The 27,703-nt window shown below is 39.9% G+C and overlaps 1 protein-coding gene across 6 annotated transcripts in view; it reads left to right on the top strand.

Annotated features, from left to right (window-relative positions):
- Positions 1-27,703, top strand: part of KCNH7 (potassium voltage-gated channel subfamily H member 7) — a 318,392-nt gene that overhangs the window by 173,775 nt on the left and 116,914 nt on the right. For all 6 annotated transcript variants that reach the window (XM_038751859.1, XM_038751858.1, XM_038751857.1 and 3 more), the window contains one exon: positions 23,086-23,241. In XM_038751859.1, coding sequence (XP_038607787.1) covers positions 23,086-23,241 — 156 coding nt within the window. The remainder of the gene's footprint in view (positions 1-23,085; positions 23,242-27,703) is intronic.

Below are 27,703 nucleotides of genomic sequence, written 5' to 3'. Positions count from 1 at the left end.
AAGGAGAAACAGATGATGAAGCTGAGCTAAGGAGAAATAAAGTGACTTTCCTAAGGACCCATGGCAGGCAAATGGCAGGTCTAGGACTAGAACCCAGGTCTCCTGACCACCTGTTCCTTTTGTCTCTTGGTTTCCCAATCTTTCTGAAACCTCTCCTTTAAAAAAATCTCTCTGTTGATGATTTCCAATCATCAGACTGGTCTGTCTGCCACTGTTGTTAAGAGTAATCACATATTATTTCAGGTTGTAGTTTACTATATCCGCTCCCCTGTGTTCCTCAAAAAATCAAGACCTGCTAGGGAGCCAAAATAAAACAAAGTCATAGGCTGAAGAGGTTCTCAAAGTGTTCGGCAAGGACAGACTCTCTGTGAGGTCAGGGCCTAGATTATGATTTCTCCTGTCACAACTTTATTAACTGTGTGAAAACATCTACCCCTGCGAACTGAGTTCCTCAATTCCCTCTCCTTTAAAGGACTAGCAGAATTCTAGACTCTACTAGAAAAAAATAATTTTCTTTTTGGAAACTATATTCGTTAACCCATGTATTTAAAAAAAAAATTTTTTTTGGCATTAGCCATCTGGCTACTTACCCGAAGCATCTGTGGATTTCTAGTATAAAATAACACAAATTGGGAGTAACTGATTACAAACAATTTACAGCTATTAGTTAACAATTAGCTTTTTAAGTAGTAGAGGTGTTTCAAAATCTTTAAAATAAACCTAGTGGGGAAAATTTGAAATGTAGCATTTCCAGCATAAGGTGCCTATTGCTTTTTACCAAAAAAAGGCGGCTTACTAAAATCCAAACGTTGCTTCAAAGAAACCATTATAGGACTATTTCTTATTAATAACTGCAAAACCTCATCACAATTCATACTTTCGACCACCTCAACATCAAAATTGTCACAAATTTTCATAGGCCTACTACCTGCCATTTGAAGCAGTGTTTTCATTGTATTGGTCTAGAATCTACTTCAAACTTCAGTGGGTGATCCCAGTTCTAATTCTACTCCTAAATCGTATCAATCATTGGTATTTATTGAGTACTTAATGTGTCCAAAGCGTTGTACTAAGTGCTTGGTAAGTGATGAGATCTAGTGGAAAGACCATGGTCCTATTAGTCAGAAACCCTAACTTCTAATCCTGACTCGGTCGCCGATCTGCTGTATGACTATGAGCAAGTCACTTAATTTCTTTGTACCTCATTGGGGATTCACTCCTACTCTGGCCTACTTAGGTTGTGGGCTCCATGTGTGACAGGGACTGTGTCTAACCTGATTATTTTGTGTCTACCCCAGTGCTTAATACAGTGCGTGGCAGATCTTTTTTTTTTTTACTTCTCATTAAGATAGAAAGCTCTTAATGAGTACCATAATTATTATTGGGAAAGTGGTAGGCTCCATGATAGCTGCTTTCAAGGAATTTACAGTCTTCCCTTTGAAGATGGAGAGAACAGTAGTCTGCCACATGTGAAAGGAAAGAGTGTTCCGGACGGGAAGGGGGTGTGGGGGTGACAGGCGAGAGCAGAATTAGGCGTGGTGAGAGTGCAAGCTGGGAGGTAGTGTGAGAAGAGAGTGCTAAGTAGGAGGAGAGAGAGCTGATTGAGTGCCTTAACGCCAATAGTCAAGAGAGTGTGCTTCAGAAACTTGCTTTTTTCAGCCCCAGAAGAATTGAGGAGGAGGGACAAGTAAGAGTCTCAAACTCTGAGCCAGCCTGCAGTTCTCCTTTTCCAGAACTTATGTGTGTCCTCACAGCAGAAGTTACAGCCAAAATGGACTGCTAAGAGTGAAAAGAGGTCAGGCAGCGTGGGTGAGCTTTTGAAAGTGAAGCATTTGCTTCTGGCACTCTCCCCTGAGGTCAGTAATACCCTAGGTAGCTGGCCCTTAATCTGACCTAACCCCTTTCCCTATAGTTTAAAATTTTTATTGAACTTACCTTTTTTCCATCTTTTTTCTTTTACTATAATCAATTGATTATAAATAAACAAGGAAAATTTATTTATTTATTTTACTTGTACCTATCTATTCTATTTTATTTTGTTAGTATGTTTGCTTTTGTTCTCTGTCTCCCCCTTCTAGACTGTGAGCCCACTGTTGGGTAGGGACTGTCCCTATATGTTGCCAGCTTGTACTTCCCAAGCGCTTAGTACAGTGCTCTGCACACAGTAAGCGCTCAATAAATACGATTGATTGATTGACATACATACAATATATCCTTCATATTTGAAGATGTTGCAGCTGGCAGTACTATGTAATTTCATTCAAGGATATTAGTCAAGTAAGAATAATTATATACAGTAATAAAGTGCTGTTACCCAGCAGGAACGAATGGAAGTCTGTAATCTATTTGATATAGCCTGGTACCTTAACATTCTTTGAAATACAAAAATTAAGGTGTATATTTGGACTCTACTGGAAAAAAATCAGAATCAGCAGAGTGCCAGGAGTTTGATGGGGAGGGCAGAATACATGTTATATACAATATGGGCTATGAATGAACAATAATCTATGAATGAGTGAATAATCTTTTGTGGTTCATAATAGATTGCAAAGCAACTATTTTTGGGGAGAATTAGTAGTGTCCAAAATTTAATGGGCTTTGGTTGGGGTGTCCAGGGTAGGGGCCAGGCAGAATACATCATAATTATGGTATTTGTTAAGCGATTACTATGTGCTACACAGTGTACTAAGCACTGGTGTGGTTACAAGCAAATCGGGTTGGATACGGTCCGTCCCGCGTCGGGCTCACAGTCGTAACCCCCATTTTACAGATGAGGGCAACTGAGACCTAGAGAAGTGAAGTGATTTCCCCAAGATCACACAGCAGACAAGTGGAGAAGCAGGATTAGAACCCGTAACCTGACTTTCGGGCCCATGCTCTATCCACTACACCATGCTGCTTTGTTAACACCCATAGCTAACCAGAGAAGCAGCGTGGCTCAGTGGAAAGAGCCGGCCTTTGTGGTCAGAAGTCATGGGTTCAAATCCTGGCTCCGCCAATTGTCAGCTGTGTGACTTTGGGCAAGTCACTTCACTTCTCTGGGCCTCAGTTCCCTCATCTATAAAATGGGGATGAAGACTGTGAGCCCCCTGTGGGACAACCTCGTCACCTTGTAACCTCCCCAGCGCTTAGAACAGTGCATTGCACATAGTAAGGGCTTAATAAATGCCATCATTATTATTATTATTATAGTTGATCACAGCAAGAAAGGAAGCATGTTAGGATAAAAGTGTCCTACAGAATTATCTGAAAGTGTTCAGACCCAAAGATGGGAAGTTCCCCAGGTGATAGTCCGAGGGGAAAGCAGATTTCCCTTATTCAAAGAGAGGAAGAGGAAACAAGTTATCAACTTTTGAACGGTGACTGCAGAAAAACACAGTTATCTAGAATGCTGTCACTGAGGCAAGTCCAGATACCTAGATGTTCTGAGCAACTGTCTGTATCCTCAACCTGCACCTTGAGGTCATCTAGGGTCATTTTCTTAAATCCTGGGCTTTTTCCAGGATCAGAGAGTGTCCTTAAGAAACGTTGCGCTCTTGCTAGGGAGATAGCAGTAACAGCACCGTGTATTGCTCTAATATCCAGCTGTCACAGATTTGGAGAGTTGAGTTTTCTGTAAATCCAGACTACCAGATAGGAGGGTTTTTACTGAATGTCTTCCCCAGCCCTCTTCCATCGGCCAAGAAATGCTGGGTTTCCCTCTGCAGGTGAAGGAGGAAAATGAATCCATTGAGAATAGCAGCGACCGATAGATTCTCACGACGGAGGCGGATGCTGCCTTGTTCTGCAGAGAAGCTGAGTGATCATTTTTCATGAATTCTCTACCTCCTCAGTAGATAGGTGACTCTCTCCCATGCAGCAACTAAATAAATCCCTTACTCTTCCACCTCCTCACTTATTGAGCCTAACCCAAGTCAGAAATCAATTGCCCCCATATGTAACTTCTTTTCAAAGCTAATAGGAATGTACCTGGCTTCCCAGAGCCCCATCTGTGAAAAAGAACAGTAAAAATCCCACTGGCATTTATTATTCTCCATACTATCTACTGATTTTATTGACTGAGCAAAACAATTGTTAGAGCAACAAATTTGTTTAATTTTAGAATGTTTCAGCAGGTCCCCATTTAAGCGTGTAATTTGGGTGCCTGGGCTGTACAAAAATCTCAAATATTTTGTTATGTGTAAATTTTTTGGTTCATAATAGATCGCGGAGCATTAGTTATCGCTATTGTTATAGTTATATTGTTATAGTTATCGTTGATCCAGAAGCAGTGTGGCTTAGTGGAAAGAGCCCAGGCTTGGGCTTGGGAGTCAGAAGTTGTGGGTTCTAATCCCTTCTCCACCACTTATCAGCTGTGTGACATTGGGCAAGTCATTTAACTTCTCTTTGCCTCAGTTACCTCATCTGTAAAATGGAGATTAAGACTGTGAGTCCCACAAGGAATAATCTAATTACCTTGTATCTACCCCAGCACCTAGAACAGCGCTTGGCACATAGTAAGCGCTTAAGAAATACCATTGTTATTGTTATTATAATTATTATTAGTTATTAGTTATCGATTTAAAATGAGTGACACATGAAATACTTCTAAATGTATACCGTTTCAACTTGACAACACTAACGTCCTTTATGGCTCTAGATCTGGGGGACCGAGAAGCAGGGCTCGGTGGGAGTAGGGCAGTGGCGCAAGGGACCTGAGAGGAAATAGGGAAACTATTTTAAAATCTGGAGGAGGGAAGCACAGGAAAGTCTGAGGGAGCAGATCACCAGGTGAGGTCACCAGGGATGTCATCATGATCTTTTTACTTTCAAGGAAGCAAGAACAGTGATTAGCAGCATGACCTAGTGGATTGAGCGTGGGCCTGGAAATCGGAAGGACCTGGGTTCTAATCCCGTTCTGTCGCTTGTGTGCTTTGTGACCTTGGACAGGTCACTTAGCTTCTCTGTGCCTCTGATGCTTCATCTGTAAAATGGGAATTAAGATTGTGAGCCTCACGAGGGACATGGACTATGTCCAACCTGATTAGTTTGTATCTACCACCTACCTCACATCTTAGTACAACCAGCATGGCTTAGTGGAAGAAGCACGGGTTGCGGAGTCAGAGGTCGTGGGTTCTAATCTCGCCTCTGCCACTTATCTGCTATGTGACCTTGGACAAGTCACTTAACCTCTCTGTTACCTCATCTGTGAAATGGGGATTAAAAGTGTGAGCCCCACCTGGGACAACCTGATTACTCTGTATCTACGCCAGCACTTAGAACAGTGCTTGGCACATAGTAAGTGCTTAATAAATACCATAAAAAAGTCAGCCACCCTATTGTGACACTCTAACTCAAAATGCAACCACTCATATAGTTATATTACCACTATGCAGGTAATTTAGGTAATAATTGGCTATTTGATCTTGTTTTAGAAACCAGTCCCTATTGATAACATTGCTCTCATGAGAAGGCTGACTTTAATTTGCCACATTTTGACTCAGTATAGTCTCCAGGAACCAATTGAGGATGGCCTCAAATGAAGTCTTAATGCTCACGTGAGTACATACATAAAGGGGGCTATCCTGAAGCTTTGAAATTGATGTTCTTGCCTGTGAGATCCTACCCACCAGAGTGGGTGTGACTGAAACATCCCACACATGATTGATTGGCCCTGCATTCCACACTGGGTGGATTGTTGTCCTTGGCTGGGCTGATGTAATAATGATAACAATGGTATTTGTTAAGCACTTACTGTATGTCAAACACTGTTGTAAGCATCCCTGGAGTAGATACAGGTTAAGTAGGTTGGATACTGCCCCTATCCCACATGGGGCTCCCAGTTTGAGGAGGGAGACCAGAATACCCATTTACAGATGAGGAAACTGAGGCACAGAAATTTGTGACTTGCCTAGTGGGCAGATCTACCTGCTATAAATACCAGTATTATTATCATTATTATTGTGATATTGATTATTGACTCTGAAAATGCATCTCTGCCTGCATATTTCAGCCTATGCTGTTAGCTGAATGTTAAGGTTAGCTTTATCCTGGGCAGATTTGAATTTCATTTAAAAGCTCCACCTTCCCTGGGGAAATGCAGTTAATATGTGTCCCAGATAGGTCACTTGAAATAAGGGGATGTAATTCAGTAATTGATTTGCCTCATGTAGACAGCCCAAATGAACCATTGGTACTAAAAATGTATTCTTGAATCTCTCATCGACTTTTAATTCTTTAGTGCATAAGTAGGGTGTTATCCACTGTAGAATGAGAAGGACAGTTGAGCAATAGGAATAGTAATAATGATTATCATTCTTATTGTGATGGTACTTGTTAAGCACTTACTATGTGGCAGGCACTGTTCTACGCACTGAGGAAGATACAAGTTAATCTGCTTGGCCACAGTCTATGTCCTACATGGGGTTTATCTTCTGTATCCCTTCTAGAGTGCCTAGTTTATGCTGTACCAGGCAATCATTGGTATTTATTGAGTGCTAACTGTGGAGCACTGCACTAAGCAGACTGTGCGCTCACTGTGGGGAGGGATTGTCTCTCTTTATTGCTGTATTGTACTTTCCCAAGTGCTTAGTATAGTGCTCTGCAAACAGTAAGCACTCAATAAAATCGATTTAATGAAAGAATGAACTAAGCAGTTGGGAGAGCACAATAGAATAGATAGACACAATCCCTGCCCCCAACAAATTTGCAATCCAGCCAAGGAGCCAGACATTAAAATTAAAATAAATTACAGACACGAGACTCAACAGAGTATATATACATAGAGACTCAACAGAGTATATATACATAAATGTGCTCTTTCTAAATATCTGTGGATATATCAACTGAGTGAGACCAGTATCCATTTAACAGTATAATCTTCTAGGCATAAGGATTCCTGACAGAGTGTTTCATCAGATAGTTTCATTAAGCTCTCCAAGTCATCAATTCAAATTCACACCAATAGAGTACAAGGAGATGTTAAAGCAAAACCTTGTCAGCGGAAAGTCTATTAGGGAAATGTTTGGTACAGCGGTTCTTGGTAAATTGGCATTAATGAAAACCGCCAGTAGATTGGTGAACCGCCACAAACTCTTGCAGAAAGACAGGAATGGATGCTGTTATTAGCGAGTGGTAGTTTGTGCCAAGCTTAGAGGCTTTTCCAAATTGATGGACTGGTTTATAGCACAAACACATATTATTGGTGCTCAAGGTTGTTTATGCTTGGCAAAACCATTCTGCCTCAAAAATAATATTTCTATTCAGAAAGTTTCAAGTACCTTTGAAAACATTTCATCTGAAGCATAAATGAATTACCACAGTCAGTACAGAACTGAAAGCCAATTTCATTGTGTCAAATATTAAATGTAAAATACCTGCCTGATCCAGCTGGGAGGGAGGTGTGTGCGTGCGTACGTGTGTGTGTGTGTGTGTGGGTGTGTGTGTGTGTGTGTGTGTGTGTTTCGGTGGGGAGAGGGAAAAATAACCAAGCTAAAACGTGGTTTGAAAGATTAAATTGTTTTCTCCAACATAATCAGACGTAGCAGTAACTGTGATCAAAAGTCCCCACTCCCACAGGAAACAGGAAGCAAAAGGTTCCCTACTCTAAGGAGAATCAATCAATCAATCGTATTTATTGAGCACTTACTTTGTGCAGAGCACTGTACTAAATACTTGGGAAGTACAAGTTGGCAACATATAGAGAGAGTCCCTACCCAACAGTGGGCTCACAGTCTAAAAAGGAGAAGGGTTCAGCCCCGGGAATGAAGGAAGATCTGTAGGATTTGTGCTGGAATCCCACCACCCTTGGGAAGAGTTCTGGGACAAAAAGGGGATAATGAAGCCACCAGGCTATCATCTCTAGGAATCACAGAGATTCGTTGGCTAAATTTATCCCCTCAGCTTGACTCTTAACTGCAAGCAGCAGTGTGAGGTGTGAAAGTGCAGCATGTGGCCCAATGGACAGAGCACAGGCCTTGGAGACAGAAGGACCTAGGTTCTAATCCAGCTAATCTCTAGACTGAATTTGTGGGCAGGGAAAGTGTGTATTTATTGTTATATTGTACTCTTCCACTCTGTTGTACCAAGTGTTTATACTAATAGGGCTCTGACTGTACGCTCATTGTGGACAGGTGACGTGTCTACCAACTCTATTATATTGTACTTTCCCAAGTGCTTACTACAGTGTTCTGCACGTAGTAAGATCAATAACAGTGATTGATTGACTGCACACAATAAGTGCTCAAAATATACCCTTGATTGGTTGAGGAGAAGCCACAGGGTTGTAAAGCAGTGGATGGTGTGGAAATGGGTAGACAGAACTGCCACAGGACTGAGGCATCTCCCAATACCTGTCTTTGTCTGTGATGATGTAGGGTCTCCCCACCTTCAATTAATCACTCAGTTGTATGTATTGAGCACTTACTGTGTAGAGCACTGAATTAAGCACTTGGGAGAATACACTATGACAGAATTGCTAGGCACATTTCTGGCTTACATGAGAGGGGAGACGGACTTTAAAATAAAGTACATATTTACATTAGTGCTGTGGGGCTGAGAGTGGGGTGAATAATGGGTACAAATCCAAGTGCTGTGGTGACACAGAAGGGAGCCAGAGTAGGGGAAATGAGGACTTAGGGAGGACCTCTGTGTTTGGAGTAAAGCTTTGAAGGAGGGGAGAGTTAGGGTTAGTCGGTTATGAAGGAGGAGGGATTCCAGGCCAAGGGCAGGATGTGAGTGAGGTGGAGGTGGCAAGGTAAATGAGATTGAGGTAGAGTGAATAGGTTGGTGTTAAAAGGAGCAAGGTGAATATGCTGGGTTGTAGTAAGAAATTGATGAGGTAAGATAGGAAGAGGCTAGGCAGTCAACGGTAAGAAGTTTCTGTTTGATGAAGAAGTGGAAGGGTAACTAACCACTGTAGGTTCTTGAAGAGTGGAAAACACGGACTGAACTTTTTTTAGAAAAATGTTCCAGGCTTGCAGAGTGAAGTATGAAGTGGAGTTGGAAGAGACAGGAGGCAGGGAAGTTAGCAAGGAGGTTGTATATATGTATATATGTTTGTACATATTTATTACTCTATTTTACTTGTACATATATATTCTATTTATTTTATTTTGTTAATGTGTTTGGTTTTGTTCTCTGTCTCCCCCTTCTAGACTGTGAGCCCACTGTTGGGTAGGGACTGTCTCTGTATGTTGCCAACTTGTACTTCCCAAGCACTTAGTACAGTGCTCTGCACACAGTAAGCGCTCAATAAATACGATTGATTGAGAGGATAAGATCAACCTGGTGTCAGTTTGGGGAGGAAAAGGCGGATTTTAGTGATGTTGTGAAGCTAGGACCAACAGGATTTAGTGACAGATTGAATATGTAGGTTGAATGAGAGACAGGTGAGTCAAGGATATTGCCTCGATGCCCTGAGGGTTGCCCGACTATGAAAATACACCAAACCACTCTGAGAACTAGAACTGTTGAAAGCCACTGGAGCTTTGTCCTCTTCCTTTCGAAAGAAATTCATAACCAGGCATGCTTAATGAGGAAATTACACTTTGCACTTCAGTTGCTCCAAGAAAGCCATTACAGTCTGTTGAGTAAATAGCTTACGTTTCAAGCACATTTATACATCCACATTATGAGGCTTCAATAAAGGAACCATTACAGACTGCTGTGTCACTCGAATGTGAATTAATGTTTGTTTCTGTTTTTAAGCGACCCAAAAGTTACTTTAAAGTAACATCCAGGATGTGACCTATTCCAGTGGATAAGGCAAAGCACTAAAATTATGAGGTGAGGTAGGTTACTCTAATCAGTGAGAATTTAGGATGGAGTATTAACTGAAATTCCTAGCATTAAATTCAAATTTCCCTGGCTTTGGATTTTAGTTAATTTTTAAACCAGCCTTCATGAAATTGGGTCAAGCACTGTTCTAGGCCCTGGGACAGATACAAGTTAATCATGCTGGTTACATTCCCTGTCCCACATTGGGTTCACAGTCTATGAAGGAGGAGAAAGCAGGTATTGAATCCCCATTTTGCTGTTGAGAAAACTGAGGCACAGAGAAGTTAAATAACTTGCCCAAGATCACACCGATCAATCAATCGTATTTATTGAGCGCTTACTGTGTGCAGAGCACTGGACTAGGCACTTGGGAGGTCCAAGTTGGCAACATCTGGAGATGGTCCCTACCCAACAGCGGGCTCACAGTCTAGAAGGGGGAGGCAGAGAACCAAACCACACTTAGTACAGTGCTCGGCACACAGTAAGCGCTCAATAAATATGACAATAAATAGGGGAAGGGTTTAAATAAAATGCTTTAGAGGTTTTGAGAAGCAGCGTGGCTCAGTGGAAAGAGCCCGGGCTTTGGAGTCAGAGGTCATGGGTCCAAATCCCGGCTCCGCCACTTGTCAGCTGTGTGACTTTGGGCAAGTCACTTCACCTCTCTGGGCCTCAGTTACCTCATCTGTAAAATGGGGATTAAGACTGTGAGCCCCATGTGGGACAACCCGATCACCTTGTATCCTCCCCAGCACTTAGAACAGTGCTTTGCACATAGTAAGTGCTTAACAAATGCCATTATTATTATTATTATTATTATTATTATTATTATCACACAGCTGCAACTAGTAGAGCTGAGATTAGAACCCAGTCCCGAGTTCTGGATAGAATTTGCATGAAAAAACTTAACAGCAGAGGAAAGCTGGGCATCAGGAGACCTGGGTTCTAGTCCTGGCTCTACCGCCTGCTTGCTGTGTGACCTTCTCTGTGTCTCAGTTTCCTCATCAGTAAAATGGGGATTAAAATATGGATACTCTCTCCATTTTAGACTGTGCATCTCAGGTAGAACAGGGATTGTGTCTGACCTTACCGGCTGGTACCTACCTCAGCACTTAGCACGTTGCTTGGCATATAGAAAGCCCCAAATAAATAATAATCCGAAGAGTTTGTATACTACTTATAATGGAACAATTGCTTTAGACTGCTGAAAGGCAGGCAGAAGGACCAGGTGGCTGGCAGTAAGGAGAGGGACTGCCTTTCATGAGCAGAGACTTTTGGGAAGACGAAAAAGCCAAGACGATGATTCAAAATGCAAGGATGGAGAATCTTATCACTAAGTACCATCATTTCATATTAACGGCAACTTTGTTTACTCACGTGATTAGACATTTTCCTTTACTGTGTCCAAGCCATAATTTTATTTTTAAGTATTTGAGCAATTCTTTCTTTTTTCTCATATGACCTTGCACAGAGGAGATTTGACTCCAGTGTTAACCAAAATGTACTTTCAAATAACTAAAAGTTCATATTAACAGCTCATTTAGGTTTATTTGATGGATATGCTTTTTAAAATTCCTGGGTGAAAGGAGAAGGATAATATATGAAGCGTATAATTTAACACCTTTTAATGCTTTTAGATTAAAATGACTCATGAATTCATATGAATAGTCATAGGGTTTGAGTCATTTTTTAACCCTTGGATAATCCAAACTTCATTTGCAGATAATGAACTCCCTCAGCATTGTGACTCTAGAGAGGGAAATTGGTTATAGATTATTTTGCCAGGTTAAAATGCTAACCGGTATTGGGTTGTTTCAGAATGATTTATTCTGTTGAAATGTCCATCTTGTTTATTAGTATTCCCACTTATTTACATGTGTTCAAAGTGTGAAGTGTATCTCCCCTAAATCAGAATGATTTACTCTGTTGAAATGTTGATCTTGTTTATTAATATTCCCAATTATTTACATGTGTGAAAATTATTCAGTATATCTCTCCTAAAAGAGCAAAGTTTCAATAAAAAACTCACCCTGGGACAGTAAGATCCAGTGATCTTAGGTTTTTCCCAAGGCCGTGAGAGAGTTTCTAGGGAAACTGTGGCAGGGAACACATCTACCAACTCTCCCAAGCACTTAGTACAGTGCTCTGCACAGAGTAAGCACTCAATAAATCATGATATTAGTATTTCTTAAGTGCTTACTGTGTACCAGGCACACAGTACTAAGAGCTAAATACCGCTGTTAGGAATGTACTGAAACATAAAGACATGGAGCTTGACAGGAAAAGGGGCATTGTCTATAGCACTTTGGCCTTCTGCATTTTTGGGAAAGAACTGGGAAAGTCCTCTGGAGATGGAAAACTTTTTCCTGCCAGGGCCTTATTTCTTTATTTCTATCAGTTGACTCTGACTGTGCTCCTTCAAAACTGGATATGTATAAACCAGCTCCTTATGGGGCAGAAATACTCATCAAAATTCAGAAATTTTAAGAGAAATGAAGGTGATTGTTAGGTTAAATGACCGTAGTAATAATAATAATGCTAATAATTATGGTACTTGTTAAAGTGTTTACTATGTGTCAAACACTGTTCTAAGCTGTGGAGTGGTTACAAGTTAATCAGGTTGGACACAGTCCCTGTCCCACAGGCTCACAGTCCTAAGCTCCATTTTACAGATGGGGTAACTGAGGCCCGGTGAAGTGAAGTGACTTGCCCAAGGTCACACAGCAGATGTGGCAGAGCTGGAATTAGAACCCTGGTGCTTCTGATCATTTCAAGCTTCAGAGCCTTTGACCAGTTAATTACTGCAAGTTACCTTGACGTCACCAGAAATAATATTAACACATCTAGCTATATATAAATGCATTCAAGATATTGTGTCTTTATTGTTAGGATACATTTCTAAGGGTGGGATCAGTGTTGGGCATAATTAAATGCAACCTGACGTTATTACTTCCATTCAGTCTGCAGGTATTTCTTAATTCATTCTGATAAATGGCACATGATAATTTGGAATGTTAAAAAATATAAATAAACATAGGAGGACTTCAGCGAGATTTGTGATCACTGAGGATTATTTTTATTGGACATATGTGCATATTTCAGATGAAAGAATATTTAGGTAATTAATATTTAAATTAAAATGTATTCACATATGTAAAGTGGGTTCTGCCATGGTGATAGAAATTCCAATGTGAGTTTTTCTCCAAAGTTTATTTTGCAGTAATCTGCTTCTAATCCCGGCTCTAACCTGTACTCACAATGTTACCGTGGGCAAGGCACTTCACTTGTCTGTGCCTCGGTTTCCTTATCTTTAAAATGGGGATTCAGTAACCATTCTCCCTCCTTCTTACAGATTGTCTCCAACCTTATCTTGTAGATACAAGATACCCAGCATTTTGTACAGAAATTGGTACATAATGAGCACTTAACCAATCAATCAATTGTATTTATTGGGCACTTACTGTGTGCAGAGTACTGTACAAGCACTTGGGAGAGTTGGTAGACTATAACACAGTTGTTGACACATTCCCTGCCCACAATGAGCTTGCAGTTTAATTATAACACTTATGATTAATATTATTAGTAGTACTAGTTGGAATTTCTTGTTTACAAAAGCATACTCTATGATGGGTATGTAATCAGAGATTGGGGGAAGGAAGGTAACTGCATTCAGTGTAAGATGTATTTCAAGTTATTTTTAAAGTCACTGTCCTGCTTAGGTCAAGCACACAGAGAGCAGAGAAAGCTCACTGGGCCAGCCCAGCAGATGGATATAGATATAAAGCAGATAGTCGCCTGTAAGCATGAAATTTGAACGGTTAAGGCATGATTCCAAAGGGAGAACATAAAAACAGCTTTCTGTGAAGGATAATGACATGGGCTATTGCTAATCCACTGCTGATCTGGATTATTCTGCCAAAATGAAAAATTTCTTCTAATAAAATACCACATCAAGTGAGAGGGTGGATATGTTAGATTGGGAAGATTTTGGGAGGGGAAAGGAGAGAGTTTCCAAGCATATGAAATGTTGACAAGTGGGTTGATGCTGAAAGAAGCTGTAGGGATCTAAAAATGGTCCAGTGAATAGAAATGTTAACCTGACAAGGAAGAAGTGTGTCAGTTCCCAGAGAATTAACATGGAATGAGAATCTGACCTTAAAAGAACTTCAGATTCAGAGCATATGGGCAATAAAATGAATTATGCAACAATCAGATTATTCTACCTCAATCTCCAAATGATCCTTTTCATCATGAATGCTTTAGAGTCAGTAGCAAAGGTCATGCATACATGGTGTAGGAAAGCACTAGCCTTTAGGAATAGCCATTTTGGGACATTTTTAGGGGGAGTTTTCCCAATACGCTATGAGAAATTGTTAAATTTCCAAATCTGAAAGGCAGTTCAGAAGAATAAGCCATGACTAGAGAGTTAAAGACTGTGGAATTTCATGTTACAATACAATTTACTCCACCTTTCTCAGCTTCGCTTCCTTCATCTAAAAAGGGGAAGTACCCTAGTGTGAGAAGGATTATTTTGAAGCATAGAGAAGAAAAAAATGTAGGAAAGTCACATTTCTACAGAAGAAATTATAATTTGAAACGAACGTTCTTATTTCCATTCGTTTTAAAAAAAATTGCTGGATAAACCTGTTCCACATTAGATCCTCTGGCCCGGAATCACTAATGTGGTCAAACGATTTTATCTTTCCTATAAAATGTAAGTTCCTTTGCTAGCAGGAACCAGTCCATCCTTTGGATTACCATTTGTTCAGTGTCTAACAGAGGACTGAAAGGAAAGATTTGTAAATACTTTTTGAGGTCCTAGGAGGTCTCAGCACTTTGATAATCCAGATCCATAGCACTTATGTACCTTCCCCTCCCCTGCCCTGTCCCCCAGACTGTAGACTTACTTTGGGCAGGGAATATCACTGTTTATTGTTGTATTGTACTTTCCTAAGCGCTTAGTACAGTACCCTGCAGACCATAAGTGCTCCATAAATATGAATGAATGAATATCCTTTTACTCTACAGTTTTCTCCATCTGTAACTTATTTCAATGTCTGTCTCTTGTAGACTGTAAGATCCTTGTAAGCAGGGAGTATGTCTGCTAACTCTATCGTATTCATTCAGTCAGTCGTATTTATTGAGCGCTTACTTTGTGCAGAACACTGTACTACGCGCTTGGGAAGTACAAGTCGGCAACATATAGAGACGGTCCCTACCCAACAACGGGCTCACAGTCTAGAAGGGGGAGACAGACAACAAAACAAAGCATGTAGACAGGTGTCAAAATTGTAGGCAGGTGTCAAAATCGTAGACAGGTGTCAAAATTGTATTGTAATAATAATAATGGCATTTATTAAGTGCTTACTATGTGCAAAGTACTGTTCTAAGCGCTGACTTTCTCAATGCTTAATACAGTGTGCTGTGCACCCACTAACTGCTCATAAATGACAATGATTGATTGAAGGAGTAGGGGTTCATGGCTTAGAACATGGCATAGTTTTATAAAACAGGTAATTTGATTTCAATTTCATGCTTCCATCGTAAAATATATCCACAGAAATGACATTATCAGAACTCTGCAAACATTCGGGAATCATGTGCTCAAATTTGGAAAGTTGAATTATCATATTCCTTTCACTTATAATAGGTACACGATTTTAGCCGAATGCCACAGAAGATCACAGAACAATAGTGAAACTTCCCAGTGTTGAGTGTCTCCCTGATCGACCAAAGAGTTTAACCAGCTGCAAGGACACCTTTACAGTGAAATCAGTGCCTGCTTACATTTTTCTCCTCTGCATCTGTTGAGAGCTGAATGATATTTCTAGAGACCAAAAGTAATCCACCCCATGTTCCATATTGTAGAAGATGAAACACATTTTAAGCATGAGAAAACAGGCTATAAAAATTATTCTAAGTCCTAGATTTCTCATCCAAAGCAGTGTTTAAAAGACTTCCCATTTCTCCCAACCTGTAATTTTCGTTCATATTATACCCAAAATGCATCGGAGTACCTAATTTATATTTCTTTTCCATAATACATAACTGTCCTTTTTCCTTGTTCTTCATTTTCATCTCTGAAATACTTTAGTGTTCTATTTTCTTTAACACCAACTGTTATATTAAAAATAAAAATTCTGCCTTTGGGATTAAAAAAATGCATTTAATGCTATATTTAATCCTAGTAACTTTATTTGATAGCCTTATTATGGGCATGGATTTTAAAATGTTATCTATGCAGGGATTAAAGAGGTAGGTGGCTAAATAATAATTACAAAGGTGCGGATGTAAGCAAAGAAAAAAGCCATTGGAGGAATAAGAATGTTAGCGTTTTCCAGTTTTACAGTCTAAGAAATGCTTAAGAGAACATTAGTAGAAGAGAAAAAAATGCTGTTCCCTGCTTTGAGCACTGTAATTTTGAATGATTATTCAAAAATCAAAGTACATTTTCCAACCTTAATCTTTGGTTCCTTACTGTTAACTGTGGTTTTAAGCACACACTATGTGACAAGCACTGTTCTAAGTTCTATAAAAGATACAAATACAACAGGTGAGACCCAATCCCATCCTGCCCCAGTCTGTTGCACAGTCTAGGTGGGGATAGATAAAAACAACAGTAATGATGGATAGGGAACAACAATGTGTTGACAGTCTGAAAGCCAGAAAAACACAAGACAAGTAAATGAACAGGTTTTGGAGCTGTGAGTTCTCAGATTAACACCACTCCTCCAGGTGAACAGCCTTTACATAACTTCTTGTTTTTATGTATGACGCTAGTTATGACCCCGGAGCAGGCCTTCCCTGAACCCCCGTTTCCTCCTCCGTACCCTGATTTGCTCCCTTTATTCACCTCCCCCTTGCCCCCCTCAGCCCCACAGCACTTAGGTACGTATCAGTAGTTTATAGTAATATAATAATGATGATGGTATTTGTTAAGCATTTGCTATGTGTGAAACACTGTTCTAAACGCTGGGGGGGATACAAGGTGATCAGGTTGTCCCACGTAGGGCTCACAGTCTTAATCCCCATTTTACAGATGAGGTAACTGAGGCACAGAAAAGTTAAGTGACTTGCCCAAAGTCACATAGCTGACAAGTGGTGGAGCCAGAATTAGAACCCATGACCTCTGACTCCCAAAGCCCATACTCTTTCCACTGAGCCACGCTGCTTTTCAATCTGCCTCTACCTCTAGCCTGTGAACTCATTTTGGGCAGGGAATGTATCTACAAACGCTATTGTATTGTACTCACCCAAGTGCTTTGTATAGGGCTCTGCAAACAGTAAGTGCTCAATAAATACGATTGATTGATCATTCACAATATTTATTAACGTGGAACTGAACCTCAGCCTAAAATTACAAACCTTCTTCTTGGTACAGTACTCACAAAGCACATCTAAGGGTGTAGTAGAGGGGATCTGTACCCAATCAGCGCTCAGTGAATACTTTTGATAGATCCACCCTTAGTGTACATCCATTTTCACTAAGGAGTTTAAATTGTAGTGTGCCCAATCAGTAGGAAATGCACTGAAGTAACAAAGGGCAGACTCTGGGCTAGGAGTTTTTTTGTTGTTGTTTGTTTTGTTGTTTTGTGCTGTTGTTTTGTGCCTCTCCTTTCTCCTCCCCCCCACCACCCGCCCACCAATCATTCATTCATTCAGTCATATTTATTGAGCACTTACTGTTTGCAGAGTACTGTACTAAGCTCTTGGAAAGTAAAATACAGCAATAGAGATGATTCACATCTCTCTGTCTCTGTCTCTCTCTCAAACAGAATCTGAGTAGAACAAAGAGTTTCAGGGCATCCTAATCTCAAATTGATCTGAAATATAAAGAGAAATGTCAGGAAGAACAGGCCACATTTAATCAGCATAACCTTCAGTAAATTCCAGCTCTCATATCCTTCCCCTCTTCTATTTTCTCTCTCCCCTCCTCCCTCCAACCCTCACTGTCTCTCTTCCCTTAAACGAATTTCCTAGAAGAAAGCTGGATATAATGCATCTCGAGCTGCCAACTATTTTTGGCTACTCCTTTGCAACAAATCTTTTGATAATCCGACAGATCCATGTGTAGTGTGTTTAATGGAAACTTAGTGAATTCTCTCTTTCTGTGATCCACTTCTTGGTGACTGGAACTGAGTAAATGATAACACAAAATCTCATCCTCAGTTGCATATGTTAGAAGAGGGGTTACATAACTCATTTTCTGAAAGTGCTGATGAGCTAATGGTATATAGGTTGAAGGGAAAGCAAAATCCTGCAGAAAATAAACTTACACATAACCTCTTCTTTCTAGTCTTAATAGCATTTATTGAGAACCCACTGAGTGGAGTGGGCCTGTACTAAGTGCTTGAGAAGTGTGAAACAAAAAAGTGACATGTTCCCTGCCCAAAAGGAAATTATGTTCTATTTGTGTAGACAGACATATTTACAAAGAGAGTAATCTAAATAAATATATATGCATAAAGTGCTGGGGATTCAAATAAATCCATAAGTGCTAAAGATGGCTGAGCATTTTATGAAATGTGAGGTATTGGTCATTAATCAGGGAAGGCTTGTTGAAGGACTCAGGATTTCAAGAGGACTTTGGATATTTGGAAAACTGGTCTATAGGGTTTGAGTCAGTCAATCATATTGCTTACTGTGTGCAGAGCACTGTAAAAGGCCCTTGAGAGAGTACTGTATAACAGACACATTACCTGCCCACAACAAGCTCGCAGTCTAAGGGGGAGCCAGCCATTAATATAAATAAAATTATAGATAGGTACATAAGTGCTTTGGGGCTGGGGGTGGGGGCGGGGGGTAAATAAAGGCTAAAGTCAGGACGATGCAGAAGAGAGTGGGGGAAGAAGAAAGGAGGGAGGAAGTCTAGGCCCTTATATTCCCTTATATAACCCACAATAATCATTAAGCAAGAAAAATATTGCCATTCAACTCCCAAGGTAGTCCCACTACCCCCTTTCTTGGAAGATGAATCAATGGTATAAGTGCTTAGTACAGTGCTCTACACACAGTAAGTGCCCAATAAATACGATTGAAGGAATGAATGCTATTTATTGAGCACTCTTACTGTGTACACAGTTAAGTATTAAGCACTTGGAAGAATACAAGAGTAGGTGGACAAGCTCTCTGCCCTCAAGGAGCTTATCAACTCTGTTGCACCTCTCCCTAGCACTTAATTCAATGCTCCGCACACAATAAGCTTTCAATAAATACCACTGATTGAAAATATCAGTGGCAGAACATAGTAGGCAGCTGATCATCTCCATAAAGGGTTGAAAGGGTGAAAATGGTCTAATGTTTCAGGTGGAGTGATTTAGGTTAGACTCAATAAAACCTTCCTAATAGGAATGCATTAGCCGGAATGAGCAATTGAGAGGTAGGATGGGTTTTTCTTCTGTTTTCTTCTGTGAGATCTTAAAAGAAGATCTTAAAAAACGATCTTAGAGAAGCAGCGTGGCTCAGTGGAAAGAGCACGGGCTTTGGAGTCAGAGGTCATGGGTTCAAATCCCAGCTCCACCACTTGTCAGCTGCGGGACTTTGGGCAAGTCACTTAACTTCACTGTGCCTCAGTTACCTCATCTGTAAAATGGGGATTAAGACTGTGAGCCCCCTGTGGGACAACCTGATCACCTTGTAACCTCCCAGCGCTTAGAACAGTGCTTTGCACATAGTAAGCGCTTAATAAATGCCATCACTATTATTATTATCAAAAGAAAAAGCGAAAGCCACCTATAGGCAGGCAGGAAGATGGACGTGTTGGTGTTCTCATCCAGCCCTGTGTATTTTTTTGATTATATAATGATCAAATTCATATTCCGAAAGAATTTTAATTGGCCAATGCATTGCTCTTCATGGTTGTGTTCCCTACTCCATGAACCATGATAAACTATATCATGGTCCTCAATTAATCCCAACATGTGACATTTCCACATCAGATAAATATTGTGACTTAGATTCATGGAGAAGACTGTCACACCTGACACGTGGTTGGCACTTAAATACCATTATTATTACTATACTTAATCTTTTATGGTGGCGTCTACAATACATTCTTAGTCTTCAGAGATTGTTCTCCTTATCCTGAAAATTAAAAGGGCTTTATCCATGAATTATTTAAAAATCTACAAAATTTGATAACTATTACTTGAATCAAGAAAGCTTAATGGGCTGGAAGTCTAAAACTGCTAAAGGGCCAGTGATAGCATGGGAAATCTTTGTAAACTAAACACCTTTAATGTTACAAAACCTCCATACATACAGAATATTCAGAGTCGTAAAACTGCAACTTAACTTGTATTTTGCCAAGAGAATCATATTTTGAGCATGTACTTGTACAGATAAGTAACTTAGCCTAATGGAAGGAGTATGAACCCAGGAGTCAAAGGACTTGGATTCTAATCCCACCTCTGCCAACTGCCTGCTGGGTGACCTTGGACAGGTCATTTAACTTCTCTGTACCTCGGTTTCCTCAACTGTAAAATGGGGATTAAACACCTCTTCTCCCTCCTACTTCGACTGTGAGCCCCATGTGGGACAAGGACTGTGTTCACCTTAGTTAACTTGTACCTACCCCAGTGCTCAGAACAGTGTTTGACACATAGCGCTTAACAGATACCATAAAAAGTGCATATTAGCTTAAAATAAAGTTCAAATTTCTTTGAAAGCTATTAGAACTAGACATTTTATGTAACAAAACTTGGGCTGAGGACATGTGGCCATAGAAACAATTCCTCCAGATGGAGTTATTTTTAAAATGTTTCCTAACCCATGGCTTTCAGAGTGTTTTTTAATTTTTTGTATTATGGTATTATTGGTGACACATTCTTCAGAAAACTCAGAGGGATATGCATTGGACTTTTAATATGCCACTGTTTTCAAATTCAACTAGGTTATGTTATCAATTCATTAATAAGGGAGTAATTTCCATAATTATTCAGATTACTTATCATTTGCTTGTTGAGTAGTTGCTTCTAAGAATTACATGTACCAGAAATCTGATTAAAATGTGCGCTGTTCATAAGAAGCCCTTCTCATTTCCAAAATGTTTTCCCTAAGGAGATGAAACATAGAAATGAAGTCTGAATTCTACTGATATTAGTATAATTGCATGAATAATTGAGTAAATATTGGAAAATGTTGTTGTAAACAAGACACTTTTCAAGTGTTGCTTAAACACTGTTAACTTCACTTGAGCCTGAGGTTCTTTTTCACAAGGTTTAAGCTTTATTTCTTCTGGATTCTCTGCTCAACACATTTATCTCTTGACAGTCTGTATTTATTTTTTGTTGGATCTTCAGGTTTCTCTCGTGGGATTTTTTTGAACGACACTTATTTGGGTGACAGTATTGGGTCCCCTAGTGTACTGGAGCAATAATAAAAATAGCACCCAGTGAGACCTACTGCATTTGACAGACTGTGAAATCTGCTCTTAACACTGTACAATTATTTTATTTTGCTAGTTTTCCCCTTCATAATTTCCACATTTCTCCTTTAATGTCAGCTTTCCCTGAAGCTGCATATAAGGAACACATCTTATCAATATAAAAACTTTAAAAACTGGTGAGGCTCCCATGCCACTGTTGGGAATCCCAATCTGGGTGGAAAACACTGGGTGGAGGGAAGGCAAATCGTGCTTTCCAGTTAGAATTGGAAATACATTTCCACTCAGAAATGCAGCCAGAGGGCATAATCAGCCCCATAACCCTCTCACACAGAAAAAAACCCAGAGGCATAATTCCCCAGGATTGAACAAAATGTTTACAAATACTGCCCTGGTTTCCAAGACCGTGCATGCCCTTGTCATTCTTAAACCCTTCCCACTCCTAAACTTCGTCCCATCTCTAGTAGTAGTAATGGTGGTGTTGTAGCAGTAGTACTACTCTGTAAGGGAATCCTCTGGCAGGGCACTGTACTAAATGCTGGGAGAGAATACACAGTTGGTACCCACCAGGTGCTACCTACTCAGAATCCCCATGACATACATTGTTGTGTGCTTAATCAAACACAGCATTAAGCCCTTGGAAAGTACAATACAATAGAGTTGGTAGACGTGATCCCTGGCCTCAAGCAGTTTACAGTCTAATGGAGTTTTCAATCTAGCACACGACAATATAACCCAGGTTGAAAGGGACACACATCTGTAAGTCAATAGTGGTTCTCCAAATGATCCAGGAAATGTCATTGTAAGTGGTAAAATCAATATGTATTTTGGTTCATTAGCTGAGAACATAACAGCTATTTCCAGCATCTCCTCAGATTCTGTTTAACGAGTCTGTGTTGCGATGCTTGGCCTGCAGCATTTTTATTTTTAGCTCTAATGGAACAGTCTAAAATTGCTTATTTTCTGTTTACTAAAGTCATCCAGTTTGTTACCATGGCAACGCTGACAAGTGCCACAGCTTAGCTGTTTTATTAAATGGATGGAAGATACAACTGGAAAACTCGAAGGGGCAGCGTATCGTTCTTTTCCAGGCACCCATAATTTTAGGAGGCATATTTACAGAAAAACATGAAACGATAAAGATTTTGTGTTTTTGTATTTGATTAAATCCGTCCCAGACGATCATGGTCAAACATTGTTTTAGACTCCCAGCTACCTTGTGTGTACAGCTTTTAGCAGAATATTATTTTCTTGACTAAAGATATCGAATTAACAGAGCTGTCAATACAGTTCAATACAAGGGAACAAAAGAGATCCCAAAGAAGCTGTTTAGTCTTTACATAGTGTTGTTTTGAGCAAAATAGCAACAGGGTACCCTATGGGACTGAAAACTGGGTCAGGGTAGCTCAATTTCCTATTAAGTTTCACCAAGCATTTTACAATAAACATAGATGAGTATTTTGGGCACCAAATCCAAATGTCATTATGCAACTGACCCAAAATGAAATTTGCTTTTTGACATGATGTAAATTATGCTCAATAATATGTCAGATGAAAGGCTGAGGACACCATTTGGAAATGGAGAGTCTTAGCTTTGTTTTCTAGGCTAACGGTAGTGGGTGGAAGGAGAGAAAGCAGGTGGGACTGATGTTCGTGCCTATGTGAGGTGAAACTGCACATTTGTCTACAAAGCATTTCCAGCAAGCAGAGAAAACAAGTTCTGTGTATGCTTCCTGTAAACATTTGCGCAAGGAAGTATGAAGTGAAAATCAGATGTATTCTAAAGTAGAAAATTACCTTTGATACCCTTGTATTTTTTTAATATAATGGAGAGAAATGTCTGCGGGAATTTCTTAAAATTTACAGCTGCTGATTCCTCTTCCCTCCCGGCCTCCAAAAGCCATTCTCATGTCTCTGACTTTGATTCTTCTCTGTTCTTCTCCCCTCAGGATCCACCTTTATTTGCAACACTCACATAATCCCAGTGAAAAACCAAGAAGGAGTGGCCATGATGTTCATTATTAACTTCGAATATGTGACCGATGAGGAGAATGCCGATTCCCCAGAGAGGCTAAACTCGCTAATGAGAGCCAAGCCCATAAATCGTAAGTGCAGAAGAAAAAAAATGTACTTGGGGTATCATTCCTTTTGGGTGGTGGTCCCTCTGACCATTTCCCTTTCCTCAAATTACATTTCAGCTTCTCAGTGACTATGATGTCATCCAAGGATTTCTGCACCTTTAAGGACTGCAAGATTTTCTTTGTTCTTGAAGCTCTTGAAGAATAGCAGTTTTTATGCCTTATTGGGGTCCTTGTTCATAATTCCTAATTATTGTCATTCAGACTATGGCTGATCTAATATCTTATATCTACACTGTAATTATCATTATTCATTTTTTTCCATATTGAATGAATAATATGTGTGGCCATAGCTTACAGATACTGTGAAGTGTTTGCATTTCTAATTGGAGAATAGGCATTGTGTTGATGAATTTAAATTACAAATATGAGAAAGCAGCTCTGGTCTTATAGCTCCATCTTCTCTTATCAGTATTTAAAACCTAGAATCTAGCCTGTGCTGACTTCAGAGTCGTAGTGCCAAATGCCAATCCACCATCTTCACAATTTCTGAAGTGGCATTTTAATGTTTTGCTGAAACAGCCCAGTTATATGTGCAAATACATGTATTCTGTTTCCAATATTTGTAATGTGTTGCATCTGAACAATATTACACCTGGGGCAAGTGTCCCTCAGACTCTCTATCTGTCAGTGCTACTATGACACATTTAGAAAATGGGTTAAACTGCTATGAAAGCATTTTCTAATGCCAACACCTTGGTCCTTTCATTTGATGTCTGTTTTGTTATCTTTATCAGTAATGTTTTCTCTTAATTCAGCCATTACTGTGGAATTTCCCAGGGTAGATCCTTTTAGTGCCAGCTTATAGTTTGGCACAGCATAGTCTGTCAGGGAGAGTTATTTTTTTTTTTCTAAAATCCTCTGTCTTTTCCCCCTGGAGCAATATTCTTGCCCAGTCCATCGAGATTTCAAAAATGCCTCTTAGTCAAGTACTAATTTGCATCTTAGTGTGACACTGAAACTTGGGACCAAAGAAAATTGAGTGAAGAATAATCTATACATCAGTGTCCCAGAATGATTTGTGTAGTCTTTGTGGCTTTATGTTATCATTAAAAAGTACTAAAAATACAAAATAGCTCTCCAGTGTTTGTCATTGCAAATTTGATATGAACAAGCAAGGATTCCCCTGTCCTGCAACTGTCATTTAGATTAGCCAAACACAGTTTGAAAAGGAATTTTGGGAAAAGTTCATTATCATCATCAATAAAACTATTGACTGCCTTCAAAGCATGTCTTACCGCATTGATGATGAATTCACCGATCTAGAATGATGCATGGGCCTTGGGACTGAGAACCTGCAAGGAGAAATTGATTTTAGTGTTAATGATTTGTTCAGGGCCATTCACCGCTCTTGTTTCTGCCGTTTATGTTGGTGCTGGAGCAGGAGTGCAAATGGCAGAATAGGCAATGCAGAGATGCAGCACATTGCAGCCTGTACACAAAGGGTTTCTTTTTTCTTTTTATGTATGGAATCCATTTACAGTCAAAGCAGCCACTGCATGGTTCCATGACCCACATGGTGGTTTCCTAGCTGCAATGATCTTTGTTGACCATGATAACTGACTATTTGTCAGGATTCTTCCGACCCTATCCTCTTATCCACCTTGGAATGCCTGAGGTTATTCTTCAGTTGACAACCTTTCCTAATGATTGTGTAGCCCCAGTAGGCAAAACTGGGACCAGAACCCAGGCCTCCTGATTCCCAGACCAATGCTCTTTCCACTCGGCCAACATCTAGCCAAGGCACTTAGTAATGTACATGCTGTACATGTACATGCTGTATATGTACACTAGGCCATGCTGCTTCCCCAGCTACAGCTACAGTGATGCACTAGCTTTCCTTTCATTCATTCATTCAATCATATTTATTGAGTGCTTACTCGGTGCAAAGCACTTGGTGCCCGGGGGAATGGCTTTGACCTGACAACACCGGTGGTGTGATGGGAGAAGGAAGCTTCGGAGGCCTTGGAACAACCAGAAGTCAATTCTAGTGGCTTAACCATTGTACTCCACTATTCCACCAGTTCTGTGGAGCCGGGGCTCCACAGATGATGCCATGATGCCATGATGCCATGATGGTTGGCAGTTTGGCAGCATGGGAAGGAAAAGAGGAGAGGAAGCTCCCAGGAAGTAGCTTGTGGTTTGGCCACTGCTTACCACCTCTCCCACTGTCTGCACCTGCAGATAAACTTTTCCAACCCTACATTACTCTTGATTTGTGCCTTCAGTCACTGTATGATGCAGCTTGGGTTTTTATTCCCAGTTTTCTTTTTCTGTCCTTTTTAAAAATTGAAGTTCAGCTCTTTAATTTTGATTTCATTTCAAATAAAAGAGAAGAGCAAGAGGGAAAGAAGTTGTTATTGATGGCTCCTGATTCTATTTAGATTCCACTTCCTGAAGGCTCTCCTTTCAAGTGTTTGGAGCTTACCATGCTCCTTGAGGTGCAAGGTTTATTCTTGAATGCACTTTTATTATTCAAATCGTATAGTGCTATTGTTTCTTCCTTGCAAAGGGCATTTAAGGTAGCACTGAAAAGACTCCAGAACCTAAGAAAGGGCTAATCCGTACAAATGAGAGAGTATTTTATCCCAACTCCCTCTTCTGCTAATATTGTGTGCTCTAGCCAGAGAATTACTGGAGGTAAAACTAGGTTGTGATTTGCAATAGGCTGAAATGACCAAGAAACTACAAGAGTAGGCTTTGAAACACTGAAAAATTACCTAGTTGAAAATAGGTCTTTTAAATTATGGTTTTCCATAAGAACTTTCTATTTGCCAAAATACTGTGCACTGAACATGTAGTGATGCAAGATCAGATTGAACACACTTACTGTCCCACATGGGGCTTTTTCATCTAACCTTTAAAGAGGAGGGTGTTTTCTAATGAAAAGGAATCATCTATATTTACAATGCTTCTAGAAATAATTAACAAGTAAAAAGAAAAACAAAAATTGCAGTTTGGCAAAACCTAAAATACGGAAGTAAAAGATGAAAGGTGGTTTAAAAAGTGAGAAGACAGAACAGAGGAGGTTAGATTGGAGAGGGAGAGGGGAGAATAGGGAAATAAGGAGAAGGGGGAATGGAGGAGAGGAAAGGTTGGAGGGAGAGGAAGGGGAGATAGAGCACCGGAGTGGAGGGAGATGGAAGAATAGAGGGAAATGTGGAAGGGAGAGAGACTGAAAATGAGAACTAGAGACAAGACAAATAATGAAGTAGGACGATGATGAATTGTACCAAGTGAATTTTTGAAAGTTCGGCTGTTTTATATTAAATGAAGTGGTAGGTCATTTCTCAGTGTAAGTATCTACTTTACAGCTGGGTCAGACACCTTTTGCAGGAAAAGTGAGCAACATGTTCTGTAAGAGCAGCTGATTTTTCACCAGCTCATGATCAAACCCTATATTGAAGTTATGGCACCAGGCACAAATAGATGATTTATTTTCATTGGTACATACAAGGCATGTACAATTATGTGAAACTGGATGGGAAAAAATGATTAGAGGCAAAAATCTGTCAGATTCAGAAAGCAATTTAGAAAGATGAAAACTAATAGAACACCAAAGCTGGAACAAATAGAATATATACCTAACCTAGGTAAGAGAAAAATCAAGAAAGGAAAGTAAAAGGTTTCAGTAACATTAACATTCACTATTTTCTATAGGAGAGTAGGCCTCAGGAAAGGTTTTTGTACTATAAATGCTGCCATTTGAATTTCATTTGGGGGTTTACCTAGTCAGGTCATAGGGAGCCAGAGTATAGAGCAAAATGGGAAATGAAACTCTGTTAAATTCTTCGGCATAACAACAGTATGTATGTGTAGATTTAGAAATGTAAATAAAATAGAATTGGAACCATGGCCTAAAATTAACTATAATTATTCTTGCATTTAGTAAGCTCTTTTGGATGAAAGCACTGCTTCTCCCAAACAAAAGAGATTTGGGCCAGGGCTGAACTAGCAGGATCAAGTGGAGAATGAAAGAATTATCTAGGTCATTCAGGCCATAATTTCCTCCCTCTTCCCCTCCAACTCCCTCCATTATTTTATTATGGCCGAAATAGCCATAAATAAGGAGAAAGAAATCTGGGCTTTAATTCCCTGGGAAATGACTTCAATTCTCCATTTCACTTCGGCTGGGTCCTCTTTTCATTTCATATGAAATTTTCTTTAAGAAAAAAGCCTCTTTGTAGCAGAGATCTAAATGAAATTAAAAAGATGAACCGCAGTGGAATTGGTAAGTAATGTGCAGATCTAAGCTCAGCCCTCTAAAAGGAAATTAAGATTCTCAATGAAATCTGGAGGTAAGAGGTGAAATAAGCTTTACTGAATTTGAAATCAAACCCAGGACTGAAAGCCGAATAGTTGCCAGTCAACAATTAGAAATCGCTGTGCATTTTAAACAACAACGGACATTTAAATGGAAGCTTGTAGT

This window comes from Tachyglossus aculeatus, chromosome 9, assembly GCF_015852505.1.
Source record: "Tachyglossus aculeatus isolate mTacAcu1 chromosome 9, mTacAcu1.pri, whole genome shotgun sequence".
Classification (NCBI taxonomy): Eukaryota; Metazoa; Chordata; class Mammalia; order Monotremata; family Tachyglossidae; genus Tachyglossus; species Tachyglossus aculeatus.
This window is presented reverse-complemented; position numbering and strand designations above follow the sequence as displayed.